At 47.0% G+C, this 13682-nt stretch overlaps 3 protein-coding genes across 3 annotated transcripts; 1 reads left to right on the forward strand and 2 right to left on the reverse strand.

Annotated features, from left to right (window-relative positions):
• Positions 1-154: 154 nt before the first annotated feature.
• tbce (tubulin folding cofactor E) lies at positions 155-6124 on the reverse strand. Its single transcript, XM_056586726.1, has 16 exons — positions 5758-6124; positions 5483-5567; positions 5242-5406; positions 5027-5112; positions 4837-4936; positions 4618-4720; positions 4322-4398; positions 3889-3981; positions 3656-3720; positions 3403-3467; positions 3175-3327; positions 2900-3053; positions 2609-2677; positions 2326-2385; positions 1610-1701; positions 155-1426 (listed from the first exon to the last, which is right to left on the reverse strand). The coding sequence occupies exons 1-16, from the start codon at positions 5888-5890 to the stop codon at positions 1331-1333; spliced, it is 1596 nt and encodes a 531-aa protein (XP_056442701.1). The 5' UTR covers positions 5891-6124; the 3' UTR covers positions 155-1330.
• Positions 6125-6333: 209 nt separating this feature from the next.
• Positions 6334-10273, forward strand: rbm34 (RNA binding motif protein 34). The gene is made up of 11 exons (XM_056586731.1): positions 6334-6517; positions 6669-6822; positions 7196-7317; positions 7426-7645; positions 7726-7785; positions 7970-8013; positions 8144-8227; positions 8300-8360; positions 8479-8521; positions 8779-8897; positions 9054-10273. Exons 1-11 carry the CDS (start codon positions 6495-6497, stop codon positions 9519-9521), a joined length of 1398 nt encoding a protein of 465 aa, XP_056442706.1. The 5' UTR covers positions 6334-6494; the 3' UTR covers positions 9522-10273.
• Positions 9870-13257, reverse strand: tomm20b (translocase of outer mitochondrial membrane 20b). Its single transcript, XM_056586769.1, has 5 exons — positions 13003-13257; positions 12069-12115; positions 11659-11740; positions 11186-11328; positions 9870-10323 (listed from the first exon to the last, which is right to left on the reverse strand). The coding sequence occupies exons 1-5, from the start codon at positions 13124-13126 to the stop codon at positions 10279-10281; spliced, it is 441 nt and encodes a 146-aa protein (XP_056442744.1). The 5' UTR covers positions 13127-13257; the 3' UTR covers positions 9870-10278.
• Between the last annotated feature and the right edge of the window lie 425 nt (positions 13258-13682).

Here is a 13682-nt window from a genome sequence, read left to right on the forward strand (position 1 = left end):
TTTCCCCCTCAAATTCTGTAAAAGTCATACTGCAGCCTATACCGTAAGTCGAAAACTCTTGAAATGTTCAGGTATGGTTACCATAACCCCTCAAACCCAAATGTGTGGTACTGCACCCAAAGGTTCAAGTTCAAGTTCAAGTTCAAGTGTTTTTATTTGTCACATACAATAAATTGAAGTGAAATGTTAAAGGGTCAATGCTCCACACTGTGCAAAAATAAATAAACATGGTAATAACAGGTGGCGCTATTGTAAAAAAAAAAAAATCAGGTTTATGACCTGGACCCAAAGTTCCATCCGAATAATAATCTCTAGAATCAGACGCATTTATAAAACCCTGAAAATGATAAAAGAGATTCACAGGCTTCAGAAATAATCAAAAATCACCAAAACCGCTACATAAGATCTAGACAAAGCCTAACAAAATTCATCAAACAGAATTTGTTTTAGTTAGTTCCATTTGAGATTTTGGCCAATAAGGTTCGAGCAGTTATCCCATTATTCTTATATGACCATTTTGTTATTGAATAAAAAAACATAAAACTATGATTAGGTGCATACCAATACTCCCCACTACTAATAAATCCAAATTGTAGTACTGCACCCAAAGGTGGTGCGATTAAAAAAAAAAAATGAATAAGCCTTTTTTCTCGTTACGAGAGTGACCTGGACTCAAAATTCTTTCATCATATTAATCTCTAAAATCAGATACATCTTTTTCACCCTGGCCTTCTGCTCTAAAAATGTTGACTTTTCCCACAATTTCATAGAAAAGCCAAACGTCCACAGTCTCAAACCATTTTGCCTACATGACCATTTTGTTATTGTATAACTACCATACGGCTATCATAAGGTGGATACCATATACAGTGCACATTTTCAGATCTGTACTCTTTTAAGAAAGCCCTTAATTCTCTTGTGAAATGTATGCTTGGAGTTTTCTTGATGTGTCCTTATCAATCGACATTTTCACCATGTGAATGAGGTTTCATGCTGTTCTCAGGAATGTCAGTGGCTCAACGGGATAATGCCGGGAGTAAAAAAAATTAAATAAAAAGCTACTAAAATTCTTAACAGAATTCAGAAAGGGTGATGAAATCATTCAGGAGCCTGATATCTGATGGACACATGAATGAATTCACTCCAACATGCAGTTTGTTTCTAGACAGTGGAAGAGTGTTTATTATGGTCTGTTTGAGTATAAGGCAGGGAAGACAAAGCATTTCGACATAGCTGTAGCAGGTTCTGGGTCAGGGATTCAAGTCCTAACTGACCCGGTCCTAAACCTCTTGACCCCGCCCGTGTGCGGTTCTGGCCCAGGGGTCGAAGGTCACGTTCTGCGGACCAGCAGGGAGTCTCCGTTCTCTATGGAGTAGAACTGGAGCGGCTTCAGGTCATTGTCCAGGTCCACCTCAGACCCGTTCATCTGGAGAACCACACACACACACCTGGTATTAACACATCAGACACCCACAAAAACACCCACACACACACACACACACACACACACACACACACACACACACACACACACACACACACACACACACACACACACACACACACACACACACACACACACACACACACACACACACAGAGAGAGTACCTTGGGCCCTGTGTAGGTCAGTGTGATTGCTGCTCCGGGGACTTTAAGCATCCTGGACAGAAGGCCCTTCACCTTCTGCACCGTCATGGAGTCTGGAGGAGCAAGAGAACCGTCAGTTAGCTGCTAGTTAGCCACTAGGTGGTTGTGAGTCACACCGTGCTTCCTATTTCCTTCCATATTCTTAAAAAAATAAAACTGATTTTGCGAGTGGATGAGCTTGAGAAGGGGACCTACAGAATGGCCAGTCTACCCCATGTGAATCGGAAACCTGTGGAAACCTTATTAGTGTAAGACCGTTGGCTGATTGCCTTCCCCAATTACTTGCTTACAGGTCCCGCCTCCAGCTACATCATGATTGGTCGGAAAATATAGGTGCCAAAAGAGAGGGAAACGTCCCCTTCACCCAGATCTGAGCTCGTCTGCCAACAGTTTAGACATAGATTTTTTGTCTGATTTGTGAGATTAGTGGCTGGCCACTAGCTGCTTAGGTGTAAGTTAGCTGCTAGTAAACCAATAGTTAACCACTAGTTAGCCGCTGATGGGTGTAAGTTAGCTGCTAGTTTAAGTTATCAGCTAGTAAGACTAGTAAGCTAGTTAGCTGCCATTTAGCAGCTAGTTTGCGCTCCTAAGCTAGTGTGAAGACCTGCTGGTTAGCGGCTAGTGACCTTAATTGCCTCTGCTTAGCACTACAGAAGAAAAAGCGTTGCCTGTTGTACCTGGTAGCTTCTTAACAACGGGAAGACGCTCCGCCTCTTCTGGACAAACAATCGTCACACCTGGAGAGACAGGGGAGAGGAGTCAGAGGAGAGACAGGGAGACAGGTGAGAGGAGAGACAGGTTAGAAGAGTGAGAGGAGAGACAGGGAGACAGGTAAGAGAAGGAGAGACAGGTGACCGGAGAGAGGAGATAAAAGTGTACAAAGATATTCATTTAAATCTATCATATCTAAATTAATGGGTAAATTGCGTGTCATTGTGAAGGAAGGGGGAGGGGACTAACTGATCAGCTGATTCTTGAGAGCGAATGGCGTCTGCTTCTTAAGTTCCCCTTCCTCTGCAGCGCCATACTCTGGGGAACACACACACACACACACACACACACACACACACACACACACACACACACACACACACACACACACACACACACACACACACACACACACACACACACACACACACACACACACACACACACAGTATAGAGATGTTATTTCTGAGCTGCTCGGTAGGTAATGTAGTTCTGCGCTGCTCTGCGGTGTAGTGTTATGTCTGCTATGAGGCGGTGTACTTTGGATGAGTGGCAGGTAGCGGGGGTGCGTGCAGGTGAAGGCGGCACTGGGCCGGTTCTCCGCGGGGTCCCGGTTCCCTCCGGACGCCAGCCACTCCAATCCGAACGTCTTGATGTAGTCGAGCTCCGCCCCCCGGCGATCATCTGGGAGCACCTGGTCGTCGCCATGGAAACACGTACACAACATTTTAAACCTTCATGCAAATCTGTTTCAACGGTATTTGAACCCATGACCAGTTCACGTGCTAAACCGGTCCGGGCCGGTTTCTACCAACCCGACTCTTGTTGAGGACGGCCAACTGGGGCAGCTTGGCTATGATGAGCTGATTGGCTGTCTGAGGCGTGAGGTCGTTGGTCAGCTGGTTGTTATGGCGAAAGGAAAGCTCCACCAGGCTCTGTAGCTTAGCCAGCTCATTGACCGCCGACCACTAGAGGGAGACAGAGACTCAGTGTGTGAGTGTGTAAGTGTGTGAGTGAGTTAGAGAGTTAGAGAGAGTGTGTACCTGAGCTATGTTGTTGTGGTTCAAGATGAGAACCTTCAGGGTGGTAAACATCCCGGTCTTACCCCCTATGAAGAAAAGGAGTAAAGGGTCATATGTCTTATGCTGCCATATTGAGTCTAGCTCCCATGGTTGCATGCCAACAGAGGTAGTTAAAGTCTATGGAGAGGCTTACAGAGGAACAAAAATGTGATGGAGATGCTAACAAAAAGGCTATAGAGAGGCCAAAAAGAGGTAAATAAAGGCTGTTAACTACCGGGAGGAACGTCGTCGAACTGCAGACCAGACAGCTCCGTCGTGGACAGGTTCAGGTTCTCCAGCCTAGGAAGACAATGCCCTCAAGGTAGGTTAGGTATCCTCTGATCATCTCTTCTGATATGATGTACTTTATTATTAAGGTGAGGTAATTGGCAATTAGTAAATACCTGGGCATGTGTAATTGGTAATTGGTAAATACCTGGGCAGGTGTAATTGGTAATTGGTACATACCTGGGCAGGTAAGCCAGGCTGAGGATGCTGTCTTGTACTAATGGGTTACTGGACAGGTCAAGCACTCTCAGGTCCTGCACGACATCCAGCGGCCTTCAGGGGAGATGGGCAGCAAGTCATCATTACGTGAAACACCTTATAACTAGCTATTAACCAGGTTCTTACCAGCTTTTAATCAGCTTTCAACTAGCGTGTATCCCGTTTTGTACCGGCTTCTAATTAGCCTATAATCTGCTTCTAACCCACTTCCTGTCTGCTTTATACAAGCTAATAACTAGCTTCTATCCTGCTTTGCACCAGCTATTAACCAGCTCAGTACCAGCTTCTAAACCGTTTCGTACCAGCTTCTAACCCGCTTCATACTAGCTTCTAACCAGCTTCAAGCCAGCTTCTAAGCAGTTCACTGGGGTATAGAATCCACCAAAAAGCCAACCTGCTGAGTTCTGTGATGTCGTTCTCTGCGAGGTAGAGCTCTTCCAGCCGTGGCCACATGGGGGCGCACTGGAGCACCTGAAAGTCAAAGAGCAGATCATTCATTTATAAAATCCTCCATTATCTGATCAAACATGTCCATCATATTATCAAGTACAATTTTATATGATTAACCATATAGTAAAGGGTGTTATGATATGCTATCCAGTTCTACTGAAGCACATTTACAGAGATGTGTGAATCATTAGACAAGGGTAAAAGCGGCTGTTACATCATGGTGTGAGGGCCTGGCCGTACCTGAGTCCATGTGAGCTGACAGCCGGCCAGGGACAGCACGGTCAGGCTAGAGAAGGCGTGACTTAGAGACACGGGGTCGGAGATCAGCGACAGGCGGTTGTGGCTGAGAGAGCGACAGGAAGTAGAGGAATGGTTAGAGTCACGTGACCGGAAACACACACACACACACACACACACACACAACACCCCCTCCCCGTCCCCCGTCCCCCGTCCCCTTACCTGAGGAGCAGCTCTCGCAGGTGCTCAATGTTCTCTGTGATCTCTGCCACGTTCTCCCAGCTGGACAGGAGGTTCCCACACAGGTCCAGAGATCTCACATCTACAACACGCTAAGGAGAGCACGCCACGGTACACACTAACATAAAATAGAAAAATAATTATTTATCAAAAACAGCAACGAGAAGGATACCGGGCATGAAGGTCCGGATCTGGTCTCCGGGTCCAGGACTGCTGACCTCCCGATGCCTGAGAGAGACCACCCCCAGACTGTCGGCCCTGCAAACACCCCCCTGATGACATCACCGCCACAGCCTCCAGATGACATGACCTCCTATATACCATTAGACTTTAACTATATACTTAGACTTTATATCTCCCCTGGGGCGGCTGCTCTTAGGTGGCTACCTGTTCTTGGTGAAACCGGAGACCTCCACGGTCTTGGAAGCGATGGTGGTCTGCGGACCAAACACCTCCTGCAAGTTGAACTGGTAGAGGTCCCGCACGGCACTCATGAAGTCCACCCCGAAGGAGGCCTTCTTGGGCCGCACGAAGGATCCCCCCGTGGGGTGTCTGAGCACAAGCAATACAAATCACACTCTGATAGTCTGCACTGGGTCAAGGCAGAGGGGAAAGGGGTCAGGACTACCTGCAGGTGAAGTACTTGATGCCCTCATGGCTGCCGTCGTGTTTCCCACGCTCCGAATTGTCCCACTCCACGCCCAGCCACGGCCCTGACAGACACACACATCACTGCTTCATCCCTAGCTATGTAGAGCGGACATTAACTGGATTATGTATGACATTGTGCAATAAAATATCCAAGTACTGTCCTTTCTGAACTCTGTCGGCCTCAATGTGATGAAGTTGGAGGCCGACATGTCATTAGTTCAGTGGATCTAATCACACCGACCCGGTGTATACCTGCTGTCGGAGGGACCTCTCCCACGTAGCGCACCGTTCCTCGCTCTCCCTCGCAGGACACCCGTCGACCGAGAGCCTCCGCCGGCATCTCCACCTCTCTACTGTCCGCTGCAGACATATTATCCAAAACCATACAGACGGCTGCCGTCTCACACCCGATCTTCTAGAAGATGTTAAAATGCTGCCTCTTAATTTATCACGGACCAAACACTGGCACGAACAGTTGGGATTATTTACAAAAATAAAGTGAATAAGAGTTTAGGGGCAATAATGGAAAAATAGAATACCTATGTTCGAACCAGCGCATAAATGCCAGAGTTATTCATTATTGCTCCCAAAAGGTTTGTTTGGCATCTCAAAAAATAGACCGGAAATGACATATGTAAATGTTGCACCAAAACATTGCCGCAGACATTTTTTTAATATATATTATTATTATCGGATCTTGATACGCATCATATTTTTGCATTTCTTCTCATTTAATTAATTTAAAAGATTACATTTATCATAATGGAATACTATTAACGTTTAGAACATGTAGGAACCTTAACTACTGTACGTGTTCCCTGTCGGACACATGAATAGGGCGGACGTCAAGGGAAAACGTGAGAGTTGAAAGCAAGTTGATGTTCAAATGTTTACTTGACGGGTTTTATAGAGTTTAAACTGTATTGTCGAATGTTAGTTATTAACACGTAAAGCAGTGCAAAATCGTGGGGAAAGCTTTGGAAATAATTATGAAGAAGGAGCTTAAAAAGAGGTTGGTCCATTTGTTTTTCTAATAATAAGATATTATGCATGTAATAATTTACTGTGGAACCTTCATTACTGTAGTGTCCAGCCTCTCGTTTGAGTTGTGCGCCGTAACTGTACAGCAGTGATCATTACCATGCCGTGTCGTGTCTCTCCAGTGAGGCGGTCGAGTCTGACCAAAAGTCGGCGGACTATGAGTTTGGACAGGTCTCCGGCAGCTTGTTTCCCACCCCCCCGGCGGGGTCAGGGTCTCTGTCGGCCTTGTTCAGTTCAGCCGCTCCCGCCCCGCTGCTGTTCATTCCAGCACCGAAGGTAAATAAAGAAACCTCTTCCGGAATGCACCGGTCTAGGCTTATGATAATCACAGCAATTGATCAGCCGTAGCCGCAAGGGACTTGGAGGACATTGCAACCTAATAAGTATTATGATTGTATTTAATGGCGAGAAACCAATCAATATTGCACCTCTACGGACAGCTTATGTCATCCTCGGTCATGAAAGAGCAACTTAATTTTAATACGTGAAGCCTTAAATTCTTAAGTTTTCTGAATGATTTAAATGCCTTAGACTTGTTCTTTCAAACGCTGATGTGATCGCCTATTATAGGCTTGCGGTTAGATCAGCCACATTAAAATATCAATACCAAGTGTTGATTTCCATCTACGTTGTGTTGTTGCCATGGCAGCCCGCTGAAAAGATCCCGGGAGTCAAGAAGCAGACTGAGCCAGCAGGGGTCAAAGCTCCAGCCCTACAACACCAGAAGAAGTCACAGGATGAGCCTGCAGACTGTCAGCAGCTGGTAGACAGGTGAGTCACCTGTGCCGTTAGTGGACAGGCGAGTCACCTGTGCCGTTAGTGGACAGGTGAGTCAGGCCGTGTGTTCCAGTATTAAACTCAGATTGTTGTATCCTGCAGGGAAAGCGCGCTGCAGAACGCAGACCAACAAGAGCAACAGAAGAAGCCCTCGAAGGCAAACCGGAGGAAAGCTGCCGTTGCTTTGGGAATGGATGAGGAAGAGGCGGTCCAACCAGCAAAGAGACCGAGAAACCCACCTTCAGCGTCTCACGAGGAAGACGAGGAGAAAAAGAAGAGGACAGTGTTCGTGGGGAACCTCCCTGCCAGCTTCACCAAGAAGGTAAGGCAGCGTTCGGCAGAACCCTCTAGTGGACCCCAGCGCCCTGTGCGACCCCTCTGAGCATCCGTCTGGTCCCCTAGGGCCTGCTGAAGCTGTTCAGAGAGAAGGGGGCCGTGGAGTCCACGCGCTTCCGCTCAGTGGTAAGAACACCTTTCCTCTCACACCAGACCCTGAACTAGTGACACATCGCTCACCTGCACCTCCTCTCTCTCCTTCTGCACTCCCCTTTACTAGTGACACGTCTCTGACCTGCACCTTCTCTCTTCTCCCGTACTAGTGACAAATGTCTCTAACCTCACTCTGTGTGTATGTCTCTCTCTACAGGTGAGGGAGGATCCATCAGATTCTCTTAGAGTAGCGACCATCCAGTAAGTGTCAAAAGATCACGTTGCCATTGTAGCACCATGGGTTGCCTGGATAACAGTCTGTCCGTGTCTCGTCAGCATCCTTCAGAACTTTGGTTGCGTCTTGTTGTCAACCTGTCGTTTTGGTCCACAGGCGTAAAGTTCACCCCATGAAGCAGAGTCTGAACGCCTATGTGGTCTTCAAGGACGAAGAGGGCGCTTGCAAGGCTTTGGAGAGGTAGGGCAGCTCCCTCATCTTTTTATCGCTAAGCAACACATGAACTACTAAGTCACACACACCTTTCCGCAGGAACGGGCTGGAGGTGGCGAAAGATTTCGTCATCCGAGTGGACAGCGTCACAGACAGCACGGTAGGTCACCTGACTATAGGCAAGAATGATCCCCAAAGCACGCTTAGTCACCTGACTTATCCTGAATGGTGGATCAGTGCCATGTTCCTCAACACTGACTCTCTCCTCAATGTTTCAGCATGACCACAAGAGGTCTGTGTTCGTGGGGAACCTGGCGTTCGGTGAGTCAATCTCTAGGTTGTCTGGATGTAGATTTATACATTTATATACCATTAAGGCGCATTCCTAATTGCAGCGACCTGGGTTCGGTTCCTTCCCTTTGGTGCATTTCTCCTCTGCCTTTCCTGTATCTTATTGAATAAAAGCGTAAAAATGCACAAATGATAAACTAATTATATTTGCTGTATATATTTATTGTTATGAATATAAATATATCCATGTATTGTGTCAACCCATTCCTCATCTATGTATTGTGTAGAGCTGACGGAGGCGACTCTGCGGGAACACTTTGAGGGGTGTGGCGCCGTGACAGCCGTGCGTCTGATCAGAGATAAAAACACCGGGCTTGGGAAAGGCTTCGGCTACATCCTATTTGAGGTGAGGGCCTCTCACATCACTGAGCTGACATGGCCATGCGAACGAGATGTACAAGGCTAGTCATTATTAAATTAGTGGTAGGGGCAGTAACAATAAATAAATAGTGTCCTGTCCTACCTTATGCAAGACTACTTCCTGTCTGTGTCCTGTGTGCAGAGCGCTGACTCGGTGCAGCTGGCTCTGAAGCTGGACGGCACCCCCCTGGCGACACGCAAGGTCCGTGTCAAGAGGTCCGTCAAGAAGGATAAGAAAGTCACACCCAGTGGCGCTGCCGCAGGAGGTGGAGCCAAGAAGGGGTCCACTGGCCCCGGACGTGGGGGCGGGGCGAAGGAGCGACCGGCGCCGGGAAAGGGTGTGAACGCAGCCGCCTTCCAGCGTCGCGTAGCGAGGAAGCCGGCCAAGCCGTCGTCTTTCAGGGGAGAGATGACCGACAGCACCAAGACCAAGAACAAGAGCAAGACCAAGAGCAAGAAGAAGTTCCAGAAGATAAAGGGTACGAAGACCAAGGGCCAGAAGCCCAAAGGTGAAAAGCCCAAAGGTGAAAAGCCCAAAGGTCCGAAGCCCAAGGCCCAGAAGCCTAAGGGCCATAAGACCAAAGGTCAGAAGACCAAGGCCCAGAAGTAGAAGATTCACATTGAATAACCTCGTGGCCACGGGGGCACACTTGCAGAGTCTGGGACTTCTCGTTTAGAACCCATGTGTTCTCCAGGGTTCTGAGGTTCTCCGTACTGGAAACGGAGCCAACCTTTTTTATTTTAACAATGCAGTTGGGTTACCTGCATATCATGTTTAAGGGTCCTTGTTTGACCATTCATACGTCGAGTGTCCCCAAATGTCAAATGGATTGGTCGATCATAGATCTGGAGACTCCATGTGTGATGTCAAAACATTAGTTTAGGAGATGGTATCTCACACCTGGTTGTTGATGCAGCCCTGTCCTCTGTAAATACTGTAAATGAACCGTCAACACAGGGAAATAAAACAGCAGTCATTTCATTCACCTTTTTTTTTTACTTGTTTTTTTACATTTGAAGAGGAGGGGGAGCCTCTTCAAAAGGTACAGAACATTACATGACCATAAAAATAGTTTCAGTTAACCATACAGGTGTGTAGTAGCCGACAGCTCAGGGGTATACCACCCAGCAGTACAGTGTTGCTATGAAGAGGTTAGGCATCCTACTTACAGAAACATGACAACCTGACCAACCAATGAGTGGAGGGTATGCTTCAGACGTGCGGAACACAGCCTGTATGGACCAATCAGACGTCTCAGAACAATAAAGATAAACAATGTGATGTCATCAAATAAACAAGTCTAAAAAAAGATTCCCTTGGGTTGCCGTGGTAGCAGTCGAGCCACGGTTGCCACGGTGATAGATGTTTACTCTAGATCGTCTTCGCTGAGGCTCTGAGCAGTCACGATGCGCTGTGGACAGGAAGAGAGAACACTGTTACTCCCCCGTTACTCCCCCGTCACACTACTAGGACCCCTTCCTACCACTTACTCCCCATCACTAGCACTTATCAGAACATTACATTACACATTACATAACAGAGATAGCAACTGACATGCCTCTAAAATAATCAATGGAAGCTACTGGGTCAGAGTGAAAGAAGCTAGATCACAGCATAAGTGGAAGATTTAATCTGAATCAGGAAATCAATGTATTCAAGAGAATACCACAGAGTGCATCATCAGTTGGTTTTAGCACAGCGTACAATGAGTACCCGGGTCAGGATCGGATGTCAATTAAGTAGAGCAAAGAAAGAGGGTTCAGAAGTTCCGGATAGAAACATGAAACCAGTGCCTACCAAAACAAACTGCACAATTCAAACCTGCCGAGTGACAAATCTGGAGAACCCGTCCTATTCTGACCCTTGATCCATTTGGTACTACTGGATGACGGTGGGCAGCTTAGTTAGTGAATATAAAAAAAACAACGATATACATTCCCTAAAATCCAGTATCAATTGGCCTCTAATTTGTATACATTAGTGTGTTAATATATATGAGTGTGTTACTATACATTAGTGTGTATTAGTATATATTAGTGTATATCTAATATACATTAGTGTGTATAATTATGTGTATTGGTATACATTAGTGTGTACATCTAATATACATTAGTGTGTATAATCATGCGTGTTATTGTGTATTATTATACATTAGGGTGTATTAGTGTATATTAGTACCCAGTTTGTATTTGTACCTAGCTGAAGATGGGAAGCTTGGCGAGGGCATTAGTATACATTAGTGTGTATATTAATGTACATCAGTGTATTGTTACCTGGCTGATGGTGGGCAGCTTGGTGAGTAACATCTGGAAGACGGGCGGTGGGAGGGTCTGCTGCAGCACCTGGAGCAGCTGCTGAGGCTGACCGCACACCGCGATGGCATTGGTCAGGTGGTCCACACCCGTCTCGTAGTCACCTGACACACACACACACACACACACACACACAGGAAGCTGAATGAGACCACTGGCGCCTTGCTCACCGGTTAGCGTAAGTGAACACAGTAACCCAATCTGGCTGCTTTGGAGTAGTCCAACAGTTAATGTCCGATCCTGAGGAACCAGCAGTCAGCAGGTAGCGGTGAACGAGTAAGCACGTTGACCGTAAGCAGTGTGCACATTGCGATGAATCAGCTAGCATGAGGTTAGCAGTGCATCGACTATTTTATGGAGCAGTTTGCACAGTGGTAGCTGTACATACAACTATTATGGAGAAGTTAGCATGGTGTCAGCATGGTGGGGCTCACCCTGTGCCAGTAGCTCCTCCCCAAGCTGGATCTCCTCCAGGAAGAACTTCTGGACGGCCTCCGCATCCTTCAGGTCTGGGAGCTTAAATACATTAGCTCCATGTTAGCTCAACAACAGATTCCATTGAAGATGCAACACATTGAGTGGCTGTTTCCAGTAACGGGGTAGACTTCAGAATACTATACTCGTTACTAAGTCGTAGTACTATCAAGTCCTACTAAGTTATATTTCTACTGAGTCCTTCTACTACTACTTAGTCCTTGAACTACCGAGTCCTAGTTCTACCATGTCCTAGTACTACTAAATCGTCGTACTACTACCGAGTCCCAGTACTACTGAGTGCTAGTATACCAAGTCTTAGTAGTCGGGTACTACTGACTGATGAGTAGGAGGTGTTTGAGGAGCTTACCTTGGACATCCCAGCCCGGTCCTTGGCCACCTTCTGCTTTCTCCTCCCTGACAGAGGGAGACATTACTATTATTATCTTGTGTCTCATGTTTGCAGCTCACCCTACTTTGACAATGTTCAAAATATTGAGACAAGATGTGGTGTCCATATCACGTGATGCCAATCTGATATCACATAATAGCAACAATAGAGATAGTGGATACTGGGTCACTAGTCCACCCCCTGAGCTGGGCTGGGCTAGGCTAGGCTAGGATCGGGTTCTACCAGTCGGTCAGGTTAGCATACTGCTGGTAACTAACCTTAGAATCTATACACGTATCTCATCCCGGACATGAAGCAAGAATGTGTGATACCAATCTTCTGCATGGTGCACCCTTTAGCCTACCAACGCAAGTGACAGATTCATACCCGTTAGCCTACCAACACTGGGTCGTCCAGGGCAGACAAGTGACCGACCAATAACCATTAGTATACCGACCCAGGGACGTCCAGGTCGGATAAGTGACCGACTAATTACCTGTTAGCCTAGCTTAACGTCACAGGGACGCCCAGGACCGACAAGTGACCCACTAAAATCCCTAAGTCTACACTGTCACAGGGAGGTTCAGCATGGACAAGTGACCAAAACCCGTTGGCAAAGCCACCCGTCTCATCACTGCAGGATTAATGTTTTCAAATTACCTAAACCCCAGACAGCATGGTAGCAAGCCAACGCTGCAGTGTAATACACCGTGTTAATCGGGATGTGACTTCAGGGTTCGTCAGGACCACGACGACAGCTCCTCATGCCAGACATGCGCGTTACACCTTGTTACCGACCAGAATTACTACCTGACACGATACACCGCCTTTCTGGGGCCACTAGATCTTAACCCGGAGACCGGAGAAGAATCAGAAGCAGCAGGAGGTTGAGAAGGAGGAGGTCAAAACTCACGTTCCCGCAGCCTGTTCTTGAAGCTGGGGTCACTCCGTCTCTTACGGTCGAAGTAGATGCAGTAGCCGACCAGCAGCGCCCCGCAGAGCCCTGCCGCTAACGTGCTGGACCTCCCGCCCATCATTACTCCACGGAAGATATGTGTTGTTGATTACTTTTCGCTAATCGAACGGGTTTAGTAATGATAGGGCAATCAGATCAGTCGACGTCAGGCGCACAGGGAAGACAGGACCAGAAGGACCCCTTTTGGCTAGGCATGCGCCGGTTGTCTGCGCCGAACGCCTGAGTAAATGTCAACCTAACAAACTAAACACAGGCATAAAACTCGTGGGATTAGGATTTGCGTCGCGCAGGGGGATCAATAGACTGTCGAACATGTTTTTTATTTATGGTAATTGTTTCTAAATACTGGCGAAAATTGTGTAGCCGATTTTATGTTCCCCAGTAGAGGTCATTCATTCTCCGCGGAGTTCTTCACAGTTTGAGTACGATAGAATATACTTCTATGACACAGATGGTCGACAGGGGTCGCTAGCAGTCCGTCATTAAGCCCAATTGAAACCAAGCTTCGAAAAAGCAATGACTGTTAATGGGAAGGGACAACGGAAACAGGAAAGCCACTAAAGGGGCCTTAAAGGTCACAAATGAAAATCTTGGAGAGCAGAGCTGGTCTGTCTCCC

This window comes from Gadus chalcogrammus, chromosome 3 (assembly GCF_026213295.1).
Source record: "Gadus chalcogrammus isolate NIFS_2021 chromosome 3, NIFS_Gcha_1.0, whole genome shotgun sequence".
NCBI lineage: Eukaryota > Metazoa > Chordata > Actinopteri > Gadiformes > Gadidae > Gadus > Gadus chalcogrammus.